The 20,716-nt window shown below is 48.5% G+C and overlaps 1 protein-coding gene across 1 annotated transcript in view; it reads left to right on the top strand.

Annotated features, from left to right (window-relative positions):
• The window catches only part of txn2 (thioredoxin 2), a 30,009-nt gene extending 10,700 nt beyond the window's left edge, over positions 1-19,309 (top strand). The window contains exons 2-3 of the mRNA XM_085969460.1: positions 10,486-10,609; positions 14,899-19,309. Coding sequence (XP_085825586.1) covers positions 10,486-10,609; positions 14,899-15,009 — 235 coding nt within the window. The 3' untranslated portion in view covers positions 15,010-19,309. The remainder of the gene's footprint in view (positions 1-10,485; positions 10,610-14,898) is intronic.
• The last annotated feature ends 1,407 nt before the right edge of the window (positions 19,310-20,716 follow it).

The following is a 20,716-nucleotide window of genomic DNA, read 5'->3' as shown; positions in this document are numbered from 1 at the left end:
CTTGCTGCAGTTGTACAGGGCCTTGGTGAGACCACATCTTGAGTATTGTGTGCAGTTTTGGTCGCCTTATCTGAGGAAGGATATTCTTGCCATGGAAGGAGTGCAGCAAAGATTCACCAGGCTGATACCTGGGATGGCAGGAATGACGTATGAGGAGCGATTGGGTTGATTGGGCTTATACTCGCTGGAGTTTAGAAGAATGAGAGGGGATCTCATTGAAACTTATAAAATTATAACAGGACTAGACAGACTAGATGCAGGAAGGATGTTCCCGATGGCGGGGGAGTCCAGAACCAGGGGTCACAGTCTAAGGATAAGGGGTAAGCCATTTTAGGACAGAGATGAGGAGGAATTTCTTCACCCAAAGAGTGGTGAACCTGTGGAATTCTCTACCACAGAAGGCAGTTGAGGCCAATTCATTAAATATATTCAAGAAAGAGTTAGATATATTTCTTAAGGCTAAAGGGATCAAGGGATATGGGGAGAAAGCAGGGACAGGGTACTGAACTTGGATGATCAGCCATGATCGCATTGAATGGCGGAGAAGGCTCGAGGGGCCGAATGGCCTACTCCTGCTCCTATCTTCTATGTTTGTGCTTGTCGCTGATGTTGCCGGCTGGTAGCTTGCAGCCAACAAATTGGAGTCTGGATGGAGTTCTGAGATACTCCAGAGGTGGCTTTGCAGGGAGGAGGTACCTTTTTGGAACGATCTTTTGACTGCGTTGTGTCAGCCGTGGCTCAGTGGGCAGCCACCTCGCCCGAGCCAGAAGGTCGTGGGTTCAAAACCAACTCCAGAGATTTGAGTACGTAATCCAGGCCGGCACTCCAGTGCAGCACTGAGGGAGCGCTGCACTGTCGGAGGTGCCGTCTTACAGATGAGATGCTAAACCGAGGCCCCGTCTGTCCCCTCAGGTCGGTGTGAATGATCCCACGGCACTATTTGAAGAGGAGCAGGCGCATTTATCCTGGCCAATATTTATCCCTCATCCAACATCACTACAACAGATGACCTGATCATTATCTCATTGCTGTTTGTGGGAGCTTGCTGTACGCAAATTGGCCACCGTGTTTCCTACATTACAACAGTGACTACACTTCAGAAGTACTTCATTGGCTGTAAAGCGCTTTGGGAGGTCCTGAGGTTGTGAAAGGCGCTGTATAAATGCAAGTTCTCTTTATTGCGTTGGGACGGGTACTAATGGCATCACGGGAAAGATGCCGCGGAGGTGGACTGAGGAGCAGATGGCCCCGACCGGGAATATTTCTCGGTTGTGAAAGTGAATCCGATTTATTTTCTACCTGTTGAGGATTTTCATGGCACTATTGAGAGCGGCAGGGAGCTCTCCCAGAGGTTTAGGCAACCACCAAACACACATTCATCTCCGTACTGTCTGTGCACAAATTGGGTGCTGCGTTTATATCGACATAAATGAGCGCACTTCAAAAGTAATTCGTTGTGAATGACGACGTTTCCATTTCCCACGCCCATTATAGTGAGCACGCTGCGACTGAATCGAGTGCTTACTTGCGGTGAGCTATGGGGATTTTATGTTGTGGGCTCGTACCTCCTGGGAATGAAGCGGAGCACGTGCCTGAACTCGTTTGGGCTCGAGAAAGACAGAAAACTCTCTCCAGCTGCCCGAGCCAGAATTTGAACCCTGCTCCTCGGTGGAAGGGGCGTAATTTCAGAGGCTGTACCTCCCAGGTGCTGTGGTGCCGCTCCTTGGATTAGCTGCATTTGAAGCCCCACCGCGCACAGCCTGGAGACTGCCTCTACATTGAATGCCAAATAGGGGGTGCAGAACTATGGCTGTGGGGCAGAGAAAGGTGCAGGAGCACTGTTTAATGGGGAAGGAATGACAGCCATAAGTTCTTTCTTACCTCCCCCCCCCCCCCCCCCCCCGCCCCATCTGAATTGTTTTATTTGTTCACGGGATGTGGGCATCGCGGGCAAGGCCAGCATTTATTGCCCATGAGAAGGTGGTGGTGAACCAGCTTCTTGAACCGCTGCAGTTCGTATTCTTAGTATACTTTGGTACAACGGAGTGGCTCGCTTGGCCATTTCAGAGGGCAGTTAAGAGTCAACCACATTGCAGTGGGTCTGGAGTCGCACACAGGCCAGACCGGGTAAGGACGGCAGATTTCCTTCCCTGAAGGACATTAGTGAACCAGATGGTTTTTTACGAGAATCCGATAGTTTCATCCGATAGTTTTTTTATTCCAGATTTATTTAATTAACTACATTTAAATTTCCCAGCTGCCGTGGTGTGATTTGAATTCCTGTCTCCGGATTACTCGCCCAGTGACATAACCACTATACTACCGTACCCCATAATGCCCTGATTTGCTGGAACGTGTTCCTTGGATGCTACTTGAGCTGACTATTCCCACGTGCAAGCCCAGTGAATGCCAGCAGGCTATTTGACTATGAGTATCTGAGCCTGGTGCTGGCCTATTGCGCACACGCATCCCCCGCCCCGCCCCCCCCCCCCCATGGGATTAACCAGCGTGCTGCACAGGTGGAGCGGAGTGGTTGCTGAGGTGTGCTAGTCTGTCTGAAACTGTCCAGTGGCGGGCTGGTCTGCTTCCTGTTGGTTATTAGGAGAGGAAGTGAAGGTGACCCTGCTGTGTCTTCAGGGCCTCATAAGGAATGTGTCTATAACATGACTCCCCTGACTTAACTGGTATTAAAGATGCAGTCCCTGGAAAGAAAGAAAGACTTACATTTATATAGCGCCTTTCACAACCTCAACATCCCAAAGTGTTTCACAGCCAATGAAGTACTTTTTGACGTGTAGTCACTGTTGAAATGTAGGAAATGTGGCAACTAATCTGCGCACAGCAAGCTCCCATAAACAGCAATGTGATAACCAGATAATCAGGTTTTTGACGTGATAGTTGATGGATAAATATTGGCCAGGACACTGGGGAGAAGACTTCGAAATAGTGCCATGGGATCTTTTATGTCCACTTGAGAGAGCAGACGGGGCCTCAGTTTAATGTCTCATCCGAAAGACGGCACCTCCGACAGTGCCGCACTCCCTCAGCACTGCACTGGAGTGGCAGCCTGGATTTTTGTGCTCAAGTCTCTGGAGTGGGACTTGAACCCACAACCTTCTGACTCGGAGGGGAGAGTGTTCCTACTGAGCCAGGGCTGACACCAGCACAGCACAGACAAGTAGGGACGTTCAAGGCCTTTGCGATAGGTCTGCTCGTAGGAATGTCTAGGACAATGCCCGGTAACCACTGCTTAATACTCTGAGCCGAGGGTAACCAGTTCTTGCAGAGAGTGGGAATATCTTACCACTGCTGGCTGTTCAGGTTCATTCATGCTGAATCGCCACCTGGCTGAGGTATTGAGGATCTGCTGACGCCTGCAGAGTGGTATTGTGATATGAGTCACTGCCTTCAGGAGAGAGGGCGGAGGGAAGTGGTGACTTTTTAAACTTCCTTCAGCATGGAGTTTTAGTGTTAGTGAAAAAAGGAAGTGCAGTATTTTGCTTGGAGAGATTTCAATGTTTCCTACCTGTCTTTGTTATTAATATATATATAAAATATATGTATAGAGCAGCATCGTTTGAGTGGAATAAACAGAGGAAGTTTGAATCTACGCTAAAGAAGAACAAAGGAAGTTCTGATCCTTTGTCGTACTTGTTGCTTGCCTTTGATGGTTGCTGCTTTTGTGAATTTTAGTTTATTAAGTTAAGGGGCGGTCGTGCTGGGGGAACAGAACATTTTTCGGCTGTCACCGTTGAGTAATCCCAGATCCACCATTCTGTGGGTTGGAAGCAAACTGAAGCTCTCTAAACTGCCCAACAACGAGCATTAACTCCATCTTTCACAGCAGCTGACGTGGCCTCTGACTGGGATTGCCAGTTAATGGTGGTGCAGTCTCAACTCCGATCCTACTGGGCTGCACTTAATAGCAACTGGGTTGATTCTTTTATATAATTCATTCTCGGGACGTGGACGTTGTTGGCGATGCCAGCATTTATTGCCCATCCCTAATTGCCCCCTTGACAAGGTGGTGAGCTGCCGCCTTGAACCGCTGCAGTCCGTGTGGTGAAGGTGCTCCCACAGTGCTGTTAGGGAGGGAGTTCCAGGATTTTGACCCAGCGATGATGTAGGAACGGTGATATATTTCCAAGTCAGGATGGTGTGTGACTTGGAAGGGAACTTGGAGGTGGTGGTGTGCCCATGCGCCTGCTGCCCTTGTCCTTCTAGGCGGTAGAGGTCGCAGGTACGGGAGGTGCTGCACAAGATCATTTCATGAACCTTTCCAGCCAGCAGAGAAAGGAGACATCCTCACCCTATACGGTACGGGCTGCATTCAGACCCAGGCCCCGGAGGCTGATGGACAGTCTGCTGAGCCACTTTAACACCCATCCCCAGTATCTGCCCCCTTTTGTATATTCAGGTAACTTACTGGTTCCTGTGACCTTCGCTATTGTGCTGTATTTGCCCTTCGTGTGGAATGTGAACTGTGCTAGATTTTCACACAATCCTAACGAGTTGGTTACAAAAGCACATTGAGGCGGGATGGTTTTGCAGTCTATAAAAGTACCGTCAGCCGTGGCTCAGTGGGTTACACTCTCCCGTGCGTTGTGGGTTCAAGTCCCACTCCAGACACAAGCACAAAATCCAGGCTGACACTCCAGTGCGGTGCTGAGGGGGTGCTGCACTGTCGGGGGTGCCGTCTTTTGGATGAGACGTTAAACCGAGGCCCCGTCTGCTCTCGTGGACATGAGAATAATTTGAAATCTGAGATCGATAGGTTTTTTGCTAGCCCAGGGTATTAAGCGATATGGAGTTAAGATACAGACCGGCCATGCTCTCGTGGAATCTCAGTTCGAAGACGAGCAGGGGAGTTCTCCCTGGTGTCCTGGCCAATATTTATCCCACAACTAACTTCACAAACAGATGATCTGGTCATTTATCACATTGCTGTTTGTGGGAGCTTGCTGTATGCAATTTGGCTGCCGCGTTTCCCACAATTCAAAAAGGACCACATTGGCTGTAAAGAGCTTTGGGATGTTCTGAGGTGGTGAAAAGTGCGCTAGAAATGCGAGTCTTTGTTCTTTCCTCTCCTAGTTTACTTCTGCAGTGTTCTCTGGACATGTTGCATTCCAATGTGATGACACCCACTGACCGCATTCGCGTGTATTCATGACTGTTGCATAGATAAATATATTCACCTAATGAGGCTGCCTGTAGCCCAGCCCATTTGCAGATGTGTGAATCTGCTTCTAAACCCGTCACAAATGTGTAAAAAAAAAAAGTAGAAAAATGTATAGAACCAGTGTAATTTTGTATTTTGACAAGTTTTTGTTGCGAAGCCACACAGTTTGTTTTGCGGCGATGCTCCTGTTTAGAAAAGTGTTTTGGATGCTCTTTGCCGGCAGTGTCTGTAAATTGTGTTGACCAGAAAGCTGCAGGTTGTTTCTCTGATCTGAGCTGGGGCTGCAATGGAACTGCTGAAATTGGACCTGGTGTCTTTGCATTTAAGGTGGGAGGGGGGGGAAAAGCCTGTGACCACCACCCAGTCATCCCTGCTGGATACACACGTGGGCTGGAGGGATTTGGCGGAGAGATTTCAGTGTGGTCTTATTCAAAAAAGGTGGTAGAGAAAAGGCGGGGAATTATAGACCGGTAAGCCTGACATCGGTAGTGGGGAAAATGCTAGAGTCCATTATAAAAGACGTAATAGCAGAGCACTTGGAGAGCAGTGACGGGATCGGACAAAGTCAACATGGATTTGAAACCTCGGCTTCAGCTCACTATCTTTCAAAGAATCGTATTGCCTCTGAAGGGTTGACTGATACGCACAACCTCTGGATTCCGTCAGAATCAGCAGACCATCAGTCTGTTTACAGAACATAGGAACAGGAGGAGGCCATTCAGCCCCACGAGCCTGTTCTACCATTCAATTAGCTCACGGCTGATCTGTATCTTAATGTCTTGGTTCTGTAACCCTCAATAGCCTTGCCTAACAAAAATCTTATCAATCTCGGCGTTGAAATTTTTAGCCTCAACAGCTTATGGAGGGGAGGAGGGGGAAAGAGTGCAAGATTTCCATCGCCCTTTGTGTGAAGAAGTGCTTCTTGACATCACCCCTGAACGGCCTTTTTAAAAAATTAATTCACAGAATGGCAAGGCCAGCATTTATTGCCCATCCCAAATTGCTCTCAAGAAGGTGGTGGTGAGCTGCCTTATACAGCCGAGTGACTTGCTAGACCATTTCAGAAGGCAGTTAAGAGTTAACCACATTGCTGTGGGTCTGGAGTCACATATAGGCCAGACCGGGTAAGGACGGCAGATTTCCTTCCCTGAAGGACATTAGTGAACCAGATGGGTTTTTACAACAATCGGATAGTTTCATGGTCACCATTACTGATACTGGCGCTTTATTCCAGATTTATTTAACTGGATTTAGACTCATGTCTCTGGATCATTAGTCCAGGCCTCTGGATTACTAGTCCAGTAACATAACCACTGTACCCCCTAACTCTAATCTTAAGGTTATACCCCCTTCTCCTGGACTTCCCCCACCAGAGGAAATAGTTTCTCTCTCTCTCTACCCTATCAACTCCTTTAATCATCTTCAACACCTTGATTAGATCACCCCTTAATCTTCTATGCTCAAGGGAATACAAACCTAGTCCATGGAACAGAAATGAAGCCAGTCAGAAGATCCTTGTTGTGAGGGCACGCTTACAGATGGGGATCGAGGAATCTGTGATCTCTAGCTGAGCTGTCATGGGGATGTGAGAGAGTAAGGTGGTGGAAGTCTGTGAATTAACACCACCAGTGCCGTGAACTATTTCTGGACATTAATCCTTGCCTTAACTGCTCGACTAGTGCAGTTCTGAATCATCGTCTAGACTCCACTGGTTGACATTGAAATTGTGTCACCCATGCACATCATGTCAGTTAAAGATTTACAGAACATTGTTTCATCCAAAAACCTTGTTGCATAATTTGTTGAATAAGCTAGAGAAAGGTATTTAACCCCTCGTAGATTATCCTTGTTTTAAGTATTCTACTTTTGGCCCTTGCTGTGCATCTGTATTATTCCACTTGTAAATAAATTAGATTATTGGCTTTAGCCTCCACACAGTGCTATCCAATGTGGTGCCAACGTAGATCACGTGTTCCCAGCACTACAGTAGCTGTGTTACTAGGGTACGGTAGCACAGTGGTTCTGTTACTGGACCAGTAATCTCGAGGCCTGGACTAATGATCTGGAGACATGAGTACAAATCCCACCACGGCGGCTGAGGAATTTAAATTCAGTTAATTAAATAAACCTGGAATTAAAAGAAAGCTAGTATCAGTAATGGTGACCATGAAACTATCGGGTTGTCGTATAAACCCATCTGGTTCACTAATGCCCTTCAGGGAAGGAAATCTGCTGTCCTTACCCGATCTGGCCTATAAGTGACTGCAGACCCAAAGCAATGTGGTTGACTCTTAACTTGCCTCTGAAATGGCAGCTCACCACCTTCTCAAGGGCAATTAGGGATGGGCAATAAATGCTGGCCTTGCCAGTGACGCCCACATCCCGTGAATGAATTTTAAAAACCCTGTAATTGTTTTGCCCTCATGGTGCGCGAGCTGGAATTCACTGAACCGACTAGCCCAGGTCTGGCAGGTCAAAGGTTAACTGATTTAACATGGCTTTGTTTTTAAGTGTCTGTAGTAAAGGTTGCTTAATAGATGGTATCAAAAGTCGATACTCTGAATTACATCTATAAATGATGACGTTGGTCTCGTGCACAGCGTCAGCCATGATCTTATTGAATGGTGGAGCAGGCTCGAGGGGCCAAATAGCCGACTCCTGCTCCTATATCTTATGTTCTTATGAAAATGGACTGCAGCCGGATCAAGGGTGCACTGCTGAGCCAGTGGGTACAGGCACGGCCCATCGCAGTGCTCAACCTTGGCCTCTGCTGAGGTAGCAACAGCATTGGAAGGCACTACAATTGGCCCCAGTGTATCTGAGCTAGGGATAGCTCAAACAGCATTGGGGGCATAGGCTGGGGTTAGCTCAAACAGCATTGGGGGCGTGGGCTGGGGGAAGCTCTGGCATTGGGGGCGTGGGCTGGGGGAAGCTCTGACATTGGGGGCGTGGGCTGGGGGAAGCTCTAACAGCATTGGGGGCGTGGGCTGGAGGTAGCTCTAACAGTATCGGGGGCACTACAATTGGCTGCCTGCGAGGGGAGGTGGGAGAATTCCGCGGGTCCCCAGCTCCTGCTTGCTTTCTCTACAGTGTGTGGATATTGGGTGAGGGCAGCACCAGTGCTCAGCTGTGATGCCTCTTGTGCTGCACAATAGCCACTCACTTTCTCAGACCCCTACAGGAAGGATGGTTATCTGGGCATGGTGCCAAGGGCTGGTAGCACCTCCGGAACTCTTACCCAGCAAGAATCAGCACTGCCACAAAGAATCAATCCCCTCGGGGGTGATAGGAGGAGGGGAAGAGAGAAACTCCAGCCTTGTTACTCACTCCTGCTCGGTCACTCTGGAAATGTGCTGTGTATTTCTACATTTCATAGAATGAGACAGGGCAGGAGGCCATTCGGCCCATCGTGCCTGTGCCGGCTCTTTGAAAGAGCTCTCGAATTCTCCCTTTCCCCGTAGCCCTGCAAATGTTTTCTTTTTAAGTATTTATCCAATTCCCTTTTGAAAGTCACTGTTGAATCTGCTTCCACCACTCTTTCAGGCAGCACATTTCTGTCACATTGTTTTGCCATTTTTGCTACATTACACACTATCCTTGATGTATGTATGAGGCAAAAGAGAAGTAGAAAGATTTGCATTTTTATAGCGCCTTTTCACGACCTCGGGACATCCCAAAGTGCTTTACAGCCAATGAAGTACTTTATTTTTGAAGTGTAGTCGCTGTTGTAATGTAGGAAATGTGGCATCCAATTTGCGCACAGCAAGCTCCCACAAACAGCAATGTGATAATGACCAGATAATCTGTTTTAGTGATGTTGATTTGTGGGATAAATCTTGGCCAGGACACCGGGGTTAACTACCCTGCTCTTCTTTGAAATAGTGGCCATGGGATCGTTTACGTCCACCTGAGAGAGCAGTTTAACATCTCATCTGAAAGACGGCACCTCCGACAGTGCAGCACTCCCTCAGCACTGCACTGGGAGTGTCAGCCTAGATTTTTGTGCTCAAGTTTCTGGAGTGGGACTTGAACCCACAACCTTCTGACTCAGGGGCGAGAGTGCTGCCCACTGAGCCACGGCTGACAGTAGAGATAAAAGGGGGGGGGAAATGGAAACAAGAAACAAAAGCAGTGCTGGAAATGCAGCATGAATAGAAGGGTTAATGTATCCGGGAGATAGCCTTTGTCAAAGTCCAGTCTCCAGCGCTGACACCTGAAGTATGAACCGTCCCACCTCCTCAGATGCTGAATGGTCTTCTGTCTGTTTCTTGCATTTTCTGTTTCTAATACAAAATGAATGTTGCTTTTGCCAGCGGATCTCCCCGCCCTGCACCCCCCTTCTCCCCCCCCCCTCACCCAGCGATCAGTCTTGCAGCCCCTCCTGCTCCAGGGTGTTAACGGCTCAACAAGAGAGTGTGTGGCTCGGCTGGGTGGGTGAATGCTTGGTGGAATTTAATGAAAGGTAGGGCATCGCACACTTGTGCTAAAAATAGGATGTCCAATGGCTCCCAGGAGGTGACTAGGTGCAGCAAGAAATATCTGGGCCAGTGTTCGTTGATGTCACATCGTCTGACTGCAGCTGCCACGGTCAGTAGAATCCTCTGGCGTGTAAACAGATCGCAGAGTCCAAGTCAGAGCTAACACTGACACTGAGGCACAGAGTTTGGAAAGTGTTCAGAGCAGTTAGCTGATGTCACTGAAATGTAGAGGGGGGCTCCGGGAGCTGAATCTTATTTCTTGGAGGGGGTGGGGGGGAGTTGGAGAGAACTGGAGGGGGACAAGAGCAAAGATGATGAGGTTCAAATTTGACTCTGCACCTGTCTTAAGATACTCTGGTTTCTGGGGGTTATTGAGCTCAATGGGTAAATGCACGGCCTGTTCTAGTACTGGGTGGTATAGTTAAGGGTAGTCCCAGAATCCGTCCCGCCTCCTCACTAACTTAGTTGATCTCCGCTGGGTTGACTGTGAGGGCTGTTGGCCTCTGTCCCTGGGATAGGACAGGGAAGAAATCAGCCAGCGTCCCAACTTCTGATCACTGTCCAGTGATCTCTGCTGGAACATGTGTGTCTGTAGATATCAGACGAGGACAGGGTCAAATCAGCAGAGAAGCTCTCCCCAGTCAAATAGTCCATCGGAGTGTGTAGTCTAGTGGGCAGAACGACCACTTGGGTGAGATGCTGGGCAGCTCCTGGAAGCTGTGCCCCAAATGTGAGTGGGCTTTTGAGGAGAGGATTGCTGTTGAAGTAATAAATGTCGTCCTTATTAATGCAGCCGCCTTCACCCTGTCTCTCTGTCCGCTCCCTCAGGTGGTGCGCTCCCTGCCGTGTGCTCGGCCCCAGGCTCGAGAAGATGGTGGCGAAGCAGCAGGGGACAATTGTAATGGCAAAAGTAGACATAGACGATCACACGGACCTCGCCATCGAGTACAAGGTACGGGCACGCCTTCGAATTATTCAATGCTGGGCAAAAGGACTTGTTTGTGAATCCCTTACCCCACTTCTCTTCGCTTGTCAAATATCTCCTGAACTTTAAACAGCAGAACAGAAACTATAAATTTAGAGGGTTTAATCCTCCTCTTGGAAACCCAGCATTGTTTGCAGTGTGAAGAGCACTGTGGGATGTCGGTGCTTCACTGAAGGATGAATACTGCCCCCCGCCTCCCTCACCATGTTCATGGAGCTGCTGATACTCAGCAGCAGCTTGTTTCTCATTCAATTGACATCTGTATCTGGCCTGGATTTAGTAGGTAAATCTGCCGGTCTCTGGTTACCTCTTGTTAATCAGTACAAACAAGAGGCCAGAATTGGAGGAGCGCAGAGTTCTCGGAGGATTGTAGAGCTGGAGGAGGTTACAGAGAGATCCGGAGGGGATTTGAAAAGAAGGATGAGAATTTTAAAATCGAGGCGTTGCTGGACTGGGAGCCAATGTAGTTCAGCTAGTGCAGGGGTGATGGGTGATCGGGACTTGGTTAGGACACGGGCAGCAGAGTTTTGGATGAGTTTTAAGTTTATGGAGGGTGGTAGGTGGGAGTGTGGCAAGGACTGCATACAATTTCTTAATTGCGCTATTTAAGTGCCTGTCAGTCCTGTGCGAGTGGCAAACTCGAGCTTCACTTTCTGTCTCGCCTTTGGGGTCAGGATGTGGAGGCTGAAGCTCAGCCCTTGTTTTGTTGGATCACGCAGTCCTGAAGGCGGAGAATATTCAGGGGCGAGACAGAGGTGAAAGTGAAACATTCTGAGCTGGTTCACCGGGCGCAGTGCAGTACAGAGTCGAGCTCCATTACATTGGCCCAGTTCTTCTCGTGGTGTATGTGGAATTAGTTGATTGCGGGAACACCCAGGCACTAGCCCTGTGCACCATACAAGTCTGAATTCCAAACTGAATTAAGCCAGCAAAGTTGAAGCCCATGGAATAAAAGGGACAGTGGCAGCATGGAATTGGCTAAGTGATAGGAAACAGAGAGTAGTGGTGAAGGGTTGTTTCTCAGACTGGAGGAAGGTATACAGTGGTGTTCCCCAGGGGTCAGTACTAGGACCACTGCTTTTCTTGATATATATTAATGACTTGGACTTGAATGTACAGGGCACAATTTCAAAATTTGCAGATGACCCAAAACTTGGAAGTATAGTGAACAGTGAGGAGGAGAGTGATAGACTTCAGGAAGACATAGTCAGGCTGGTGGAATGGGCGGACACGTGACAGATTAAATTTAATGCAGAAACGTGTGAAGTGATACATTTTGGAAGAAAGAATGAGGAGAGGAAATATAAACTGAAGGGTACAATCCTAAAGGGGGTGCATGAACAGAGAGACCTGGGGGTATATGTGCACAAATCGTTGAAGGTGGCAGGACAGGTTGAGAAAGTGTTTAAAAAGGCTTACAGGATCCTGGGTTTCTTAAATAGGGGTATAGAGTACAAAAGTGTAGAAATTAGGATGAATCAGTATAAAACTGGTTTGGTCCCAACTGGAGTATTGTGTCCAGTTCTGAGCACCGCACTTTAAGAAGGATGTGAAGGCCTTAGAGAGGGTGCAGAAAAGATTGACGAGAATGATTCCAGGAATGAGGGACTTCAGTTACGTTGATAGACTGGAGAAGCTGGGGTTGTTCTCCTTGGAACAGAGAAGGTTGAGAGGAGATTTGATAAAGGTGTTCAAAATCATGAGGGGTCTGAACAGAGTAGAGAGAGAAACTGTTCCCATTGGTGGAAGGGTCGAGAACCAGAGGACACAGATTTAAGGTAATTGGCAAAAGAACCAAAGGTGACATGAGGAAAAACTTTTTTACGCAGCGAGTGGTTAGGATCTGGAATGCACTGCCTGAGAGGGTGGTGGAGGCAGACTCAATCACGGCTTTCAAAAGGGAATTGGATAAGTACCTGAAGGAAAGAATTTGCAGTAACATAACCACTGTTGCAGGGCTACGGGGAAAGGGCGGGGGAGTGGGGTAGCTGAAATGCTCCTGCAGAGAGCCGGCACGGGCTCGACGGGCCGAATGCCGCCCTTCTGTGCTGTAACCATTCTATGATTCTATAAACCAAGTTTAGCACTGCACGCATGATTGAACCGGAGAAAGAAACCTGTTGGGCAAATCGTATCTGAACATTTCGTGTCCTATTGGTACAGGGATTCTTAAACTGTCCTCCCTGTGCTAATTGGACCTTATCTAACCTGAATCCACAGCAACTGCCCTTTCACAGGTGGCTGCCCTGAGTCGAAGCTCGCTGACTCACCCAGGAGCAGCTGAGCAAACCTGTTTAACTTGAGTTCAGTCCAGCCTGTCGAATTTATCTCGCTGATGTTCCTGAATGGAATGCATGGTAAATCTGGCGGGGGAGAGAACTGATGTTTGACCCGAGCCGAATTCCTCAGAGTTGAAATACGGAGGCAGAGTCAATGATTGGAGGATGTGGGTTTGATTTACCCCACCCTGTAGAGTTCATGTTTGGGACTGTCTAGAGGCTACGAGTGGGATGCTGGGGCCTCCCAAAGGGAGGGGGGGGGACACATCAGGGGTCTCTGTGAGGCTTTATCAGGTGGCAATGCAGAAAGTCAAGACACGTTTCCTGAACCCCCTGCAGCAAGAGCTGCACAAGTAGTGAGACTTGTAGAGGTGAAAAGGGTATAGACTAGAATGATGCAGCACAGGAGGAGGCCATTCAGCCCATCCTGCCTGAGCCAGCTCTTTGAAAGAGCTATCCAATTAAAATCAAATCAAATCAATCAAATCAACTTTTATTGTCATTGTTAGTGCACAAGTGCAGTGCAACGAAATGTAGGCTTGCGGCTCCCGAGAGTGTACTTTTCGATTAAGACATTTAAACATTCAACATACATTTGGCTTGTAGTATATTAACATAAATATGACCATAATAAAGTGCATTGGCAGATGTGCAGGCTTTAGAGTTTATTTGTGGAGTTCAGTAGGATGACAGCCCTGGGACAGAAGCTGTTCCTAAATCTGGTCGTACGGGTGCGAATGCATCTGTAGCGTCTCCCGGATGGTAGGAGGGCGAACAGACTGGCTGGGGTGGGTAGGGTCTTTGATGATGGTCCGTGACCTCCGTAGACAGCGTTTCTGGTATATGTGCTCTATGGTCGGTAGCCGGGTGCCGGTAATGCGTTGGGCAGTTTTGACTACCGGCTGCAGGGCTTTCTGGTCATAGTAGCTACAGCTGCCATACCATACTGTGATGCAGTTTGTCAGGATGCTCTCTATAGTGCAGCGGTAAAAGTTAGAGAGGATCAGGGGTGACAGATTACATCCCTTCAGCCTCCTTAAGAAATATAGGCGCTGCTGGGCTGCCTTCACCAGAGAGGAGGTGTTGAGGGACCAGGAGAGGTCTTCCGTGATGTGGACTCCGAGGAACTTAAAGCTGTCCACCCTTTTAGTCCCACTCCCCTGCTGTTTCTCCACAGCGCTGCAAATTTTGTTCCTTTTCAATTATTTGTCCAATTCCTTTTTGAAAGTTACTATTGAATCTGCTTCTACCATCCTTTCAGGCAGCGCGTTCCAGATCTCAGAGAGATTTTATACTCAAAAAAAAAAAAAAAAAAAAAAAAAAAACTGCTCAGATTAAGTTGAGGGTGTCTAATCAGCACAAAACTGCAGCACGCTCAATGGGTTAACGGGAGCCAAAAGAGTCACACCCGTGTGATTTGTGTGGTGCTCCTGTTCCTGGAGCATGTTACAGTTGGCAACTCCCACACAACTTATTTTTCTTCTTCCCCTTTCCCCCCAGACCTCATGGGGCAGCATGTAATGTTTTGACTTTTATTCATTCCTGGGATGTGGGCGTCACTGGCAAGGCCAGCATTTAATGCCCATCCTTAATTGCCCTTGAGAAGGTGGTGGTGAGCCGCCATCTTGAATTGCTGCAGTCCGTGAGGTGAAGGTACTCTCACTGCCTGAAAGGGCGGCGGAAGCAGATTCAATAGTAACTTTCAAAAGGGAATTGGAAAAATTTGCAGGGCTATGGGGAAAGAGATTGGGGGGGAGTGGGACTAATTGGAGAGCTTTTTCAAAGTGCGATGGGCCGAATAGCCCCCTTCTATGCTGTAAGATTCTATGATTTTCCCACTGAGTTGATACCTGCTTCCGAGTCACAGATCCCCACCAGCAGCTGCACTGAGATCTAATATTTGGGCGGTTTGATTTTCAGAGTTCCGCTTGCACAATGAGAGAGTAAGATTGCTGTGTTTTCCCCAATGATTTGCAGGTGACTGTGGTCCCGACTGTGATTGCTGTAAAGGACGGGGACGTCGTGGACAAATTTGTAGGTGTTAAAAGTGAAGATGACCTGGAAGTGTTTATCAAGAAGCTGATTTGACAATCCGGACTGATGCCATGTTCACGGGACGGCTGTGTGACTGTTCCTACTTTTTTGTGATCCTACCTTTTCCAACTCCATGTTTCCTATGTTTTGTAGAGTAGGCCTGTGTCCAGAGATGCTGCTACTAACTATCTGGCTGGCTGAGATTCCTGCCTCTCCACAACCAACAGCTAGTAAATCTTGCCATAACTGAGGCTGCTGTTTCCTGTCCTATTCTGAAACCTTTGGCCACTATCGCACACCAAACACAACAGAATCGACTGACTCCAGCTAAATTGTAGCAGCCTCCAGCCAGTGGAACCTTGTAATAACAGCACTATCAAATTCCTCTCTCCTCCCTGCCCCATCTGCTGTGCTTTACCTGCAGGAGCCGGTGAGTGATCTTCTATTCCATCGATTCACTTGTCCTTTCCCTGCCCCCCCCCCCCTCCTTTTCTGCACGCCCCGTGCCCATGAGATGTTCCCTGAACAGTTCTCCAGCCTCTGCCGCTGCTACTCTATCCGACTGTGCCTCAGTGCAGCGTCTCCCACCAGACAGCTGAAGATCAGGAATTCACCACCATCGAACCCAGTCACTGATCTGAGTGGCATTGAACAGCGTAGCACCACGCAGAGGCCGAGAGCCGGAGGAGGAAACGTTTGCAGGCGAGGGGCAGGGGACAGAATTGACCTGTTGCAGTCGCTGGCGAGTCCTGATAGCTGGCTACGAGGATCATTGGCAGTGACTGTGAACAGGCCGTGCATCAGTGGCACCAGGCCCCGTGTACAACGGGGACGGTAGAAAAATTACAGGAAGTGAGGGAATCTTGCATTTTTAAAGATTAAAAAAAAAAATCACGAAATAAATTCTGGCTGTCTGTCATCAGGAGGAATTCGTATCAAAGTCAGTGACCTGGCCACTTGCGAAACTGTACTTCTAATCTCCATCTCCTGTGAAGAAAGGGTTTTGAAACGGGTCCTGCCACAAGCACGCTTTCTTTGGTTAGTCATCCATTTTAATTCTAAACGTGCTGTTGCCTTTTGCCTGCTCTGGGGGCACCGAGCAGTCACCCTGTGTTGCTGAACGTGAGCTCTGTTCCTGGTATCGATCACTCGAGCTCTGCTTTTCGCTACTGGGCGCTGAGATTTAGCAGAATGAACAAGAACATTTGAGTTTTAACAAAAATATTCTAATGAAGAAAGAACATTAAAATGATTGAGTATAAGCAAAGCCCCTAGTTGGAGTCTTGTGTAATGGACTGTTGTAATGAATTTATTATTGACACTTTTTCCTTTTTTCCCCTTGCCTGAACAAATGCGGCCTCCTGCGCATGCAGTGCCTCTGCCTGTTGTCTGAGAGGGGAAGTGAAACCTGGCAGGAGGAGAAGGCTTCTCCCTCCTTCCTTCTCCATTGTGGCTCTGGCAGCTTACCCAGGCAGTGGCGCTCGATGAGTAATTCATAGTTGAGAGAATCGCATGGCTGCGGTTGCACCCTGTTCCGCCCTGGCACAGTGTGGCGCTGTCACCTGGCTGCGGTGTGTATGGCGGATCCTTGAACCTTTTTATAGGAGGTAGTGCCGGGCCACCAGGAACAGGTGGCCCGGGTTCAATCCCTGCTCTGGACTGAGCTCGGCCAGGGCAGCAGCTGCAGTGAGCCTCAGCACCCTTGGCCAAGGGAGAGGACAGATGACTCCGCTGTGGTGTAGCGCACGGTTAAATTGCCTGCCGATGCTCGCAGTCTGGGCTTATCCATGAAGAATGGCCATTTGGACGATGGACTGGAGAGAACTGTTCCCCAGTAAGAGTCGGGAGGGGAGAGAATTGGTGGCGGGAGTGAAGGAAAGAGCCAGCTTGGTGTGAACACGTGAAGCTCTTTACTTCTGCTGTTGTGACTCGGTGTATGTTGCTCTCGTGGTGCCACTCTCGCCTGCTCAGTCAGCAAGCCCTCTGAGTGTTGGTGAAATCCGACTGTGATTGGGCAGGCCGATAAAGTGAGCTGCAATCCTGGATTGCGTCCAGTGAGATGAAACTGGGTGTGTTGTGTGATTTGGTGGGACCTACTGACTGGTTTTGAAATGCAGTAAGTAGCAAAAGCTTAAACAAATTGTGGAAAAAAAAATATGAATCGCAAAGTTTAAATAGCGCTTAAATTAAAACGAGTACACGTTGCTTCCCGCTCCCGCTGTTTCTTAATACGAGGTCTTTTTCCCCTCACGTTTTACTCGGCTGTCCTCACTTTGTTCCGCACACCCGCTGCAAGTTGGGTCAGGAGCCTGCTGATTATGGGGGAGCAATCTGCCGATTTCACTTGTTTCCCCACTGCTGTTGGGAGTTGCGTTCTATGCTGGAGCTAACAGAGGATACTCAGCACAGTGGGCCCCCACATCTACATTATCACAATTAATGTGAGCAAACTCCTGCCATATAATCGATCTCTTTTTCAATAAAGCCTTAGCTGGAATGAGGATTCAGAACCGTGTTTCAGGAAGCTGATGGCCAGATGTTCAGTTTAGGGGAGCTCTCTGCCCGAGTCTGAAATCAAAGTGATGAATGTTCATTCAATCCAGGTACGTTAATGTACTGTGTGCTGAAATGTTGGTGTTTACAGTAACACGGTATTAAAAGGAAAATCATGATATGTTGGTGGGGCTCGGGCCTTTACTGTGAATCCAGTTGGAGTTTGTTAAAGGTGTAATTTTTAATATATTTAAATAATTAACTGTTTTGCCGTTTTTCAAAAAAAAACTAGGCTACTTTGTGTTCCAGAGCGGGGAAGGTCCTTGGTTTTAATCACCAGTCCCGGCTGAGTTCATTGATCTCCAGCAGAGCAGCAATGGTCGCACTAAAACTGGCCTCTGCACCCTGGGCCAAAGGGATGGTGGGGGGAGAGGGGGGGTAATCTGCCAGGTTTGCCAGCCCTGGTCACTTGTCAGTGAGCCTTTGCTGGATGATGCTTTTATCCGGAAGTGGATTGAGGGAAGGGTCAAGCTCCACTGCTGGCATTGTGTCTACGCTCGTACTGAATGGCTGCAGCAGGGGTATCTGAGACAGAAGCAGCCTGTTTAGAGTGGCAAGTGGTATTGTGGGTCTAAACCTTTTGTTCTGCCTGACCGTGTGTCCTGGGAGCACAGATTCCCCAGCTCCCAGTCACACCGCTGTGTGTGAAGTGCACTGATTGCCATGTAGGTAACACTGGGCTCCAAGCACATGTCCTGACGGTGAGGAGCTGCCTTGACCTGCTCAGTGTCGGCCTCTGGCTTAAGTCTGGTTCTGCAGAGATCCGACAGCCAATAACAGACGGGGGCAGCAATCCGCTTTTGAAACACTTCAGGGGAGACCCAATGTGGGACTGGAGATGCTGCGCGTTTTCAGTGTTTGAATTCAACACCTGTTTAATTTGATTAAAGCTTTTAATGCAGTTACTCTTCCCAGGTGGCCCCAGTGAATTTATTAAAGGGCAAGACTTCTGTCCCATTTTGTGCCTGGTCACTTGTTCAACACTAAGTGACCCCACAGACCCAGTGCTTTCATGTGCAGTTTTGGCTGCTCCTCTTGCTGACAGTTTACATAAGAGGTAGGAGCAGGAGGAGGCCATTCGGCCCCTCGAGCCTGCTCCGCCACTCAATAAGATCATGGCTGATCTGATCTTGGCCTCAACTCCACTTCCCTGCCCGCTCCCCATAACCCTCGACTCCCTTATCGTTCAAAAATCTGTGTCTCCACCTTAAATATATTCACTGACCCAGCCTCCCCAGCTCTCTCGGGTAGAGAATTCCACAGATTCACGACCCTCTGAGAGAAGAAATTCCTCCTCATTTCCAATTTAAATGGGTGCCCCCTTATTCTGAAATGGGTGCCCCCTAGTTCTAGATTCCCCCACGAGGGGAAACATCCTCTCTGCATCTACCCTGTCAAGTCCCTTCAGAATCGTATATGTTTCAATAAGATCCCCTCCTGATGAGTAGCACACTGAATTTTAAGCCACCCTATTACCTGTATGAGGCACCCAGGCACATTGCAGGCCCTTGCCAACAGCACAGGTATGGGTCTGATGCTACCCCCACCCACTCCTGGCACTCACTTCCCATCGCAGAGGCACAAACCTTTGTCACTAACTGAAGATTTCATTTGCGGCGGGGTTCGGGGTGGGGTGAGGAGTTGGCGTTGTTTAATTTGATTGTCGAATTGAGCTCCTCAACCTGTGATCCGCACACTGATCATTTTGTAACCAAATTCTGACTTCAACCGTTTAAAATTTGTTAAATCTTACCACCAATCTAACAGATTTATTATAAATAAACTTTCACAGCAAATTAAATGTTTGTGTTTTTACAATCTTTTCCCTTTTTTTAATGTCCTCTCCTCCCCATCTCTCTCGCTGATATTGCGAGAACATGATCGTCCGGTCTGTGTTGCATTAGCTGATCTACGCCTGGGTGGTGATGGGTCTCCTACACTTGGGCTCAGCACCCCTGGATTAGCAAGGGAAAAATCAGCCTGGGTCCCTGTTCCTGCTCCCTATCCTGCTGGAATTAAAGTGTGCGGATGTTGGATGAAGCCAGGATCAACAACAACTTGCATTTGTATAGCATCTTTAACATAGTAAAAGGTCCCAAGGTGCTTCACAGGAGCGTTATCAGACATAATTTTACACCGAGCCACATCAGGAGATATTGGGACAGATGGCTAAAAGCTTGGTCAAAGTGGTAGGTTTTAAGGAATGTCTTCAAGGAGGAAAAGAAAGTATTGCATTTATATAGCACCTTGCACGACCTCAGGACATCCCAAAATGCTTTACAGCCAATGAAGTACTTTTTGAAGTGTAGTCACTGTTGTAATGTAGGAAATGTGGCAGCCAGTTTGCGCACAACAAGGTCCCACAAACAGCAATGTGATCAGGACTCCGGGGAGAACTCTCCTGCTCCTCTTCGAACAGGGCCGTAGGATCTTTTACATTCACCTGAGAACAGACGGGGCTTCGGTTTAACGTCTCATCTGAAAGACGGCACCTCTAACAGTGCAGCACTCCCTCAGGGGACAGAGAGACGGAGATGCTTGGGGAGGGAATTCCAAAGGGGAGGTGGGGAAATCAGGTTTGACTATTAAGCTATTCAACTGTTGGGGCTCAACACTTGCAGCTGATGCTCAGCGGGATTAATGGCCCCTCCTGTGTGACGGTTGTGACTTGAGTTGTCAAGTGATTTACTCATGTTTGACGAACGTCATTTCTTCCTGTGAGCTCAATGGTTTTCCAGTGCAATAGTATTCCCCTCCCTCACAGCATACCCAGCTGAGGGGTGATGTGGAGGCTGGGATAAGCCAGTGGAGTGTGCTTCAAAGGTTGAAAGCCTTGAGTTTGATGGAAGTAGACTTGGCACTGCCTCACCTGGAAAATAGTAATAAAAACAGAACGCTGGAAATACTCAGCAGGTCAGGCAGCATCTGTGGGCAGAGAAACATGGCTGACGTCTCGGGTCACTGAGCTCTCATCAGAACTGGCGGAAGTTCGAGATATAACCGTTTTTAAGCGAGTGCAGAGGCAGGGAGATACTGCTGCTGCGGGATTTCGCAGCACTTTGAGGACCCACGGAGTAATCACAGGAGTGAGGGATGTGTAGGGCGGCTGGATGGGGACACTAACCGTACCACCCCGCCCCCCAACACCCCCACTGTTAGTGTTTTCGATGTTTCACAAACCCCGGCTGCGCGTTAAGCTTGTGCGTGA

This window comes from Somniosus microcephalus, chromosome 28 (genome assembly GCF_052327205.1).
Source record: "Somniosus microcephalus isolate GS21.2 chromosome 28, FLI_Smic_1.0, whole genome shotgun sequence".
Classification (NCBI taxonomy): domain Eukaryota; kingdom Metazoa; phylum Chordata; class Chondrichthyes; order Squaliformes; family Somniosidae; genus Somniosus; species Somniosus microcephalus.
The sequence above is the reverse complement of the archived record's forward strand: the minus strand, read 5'-3'. Positions and strand labels throughout refer to the sequence as shown.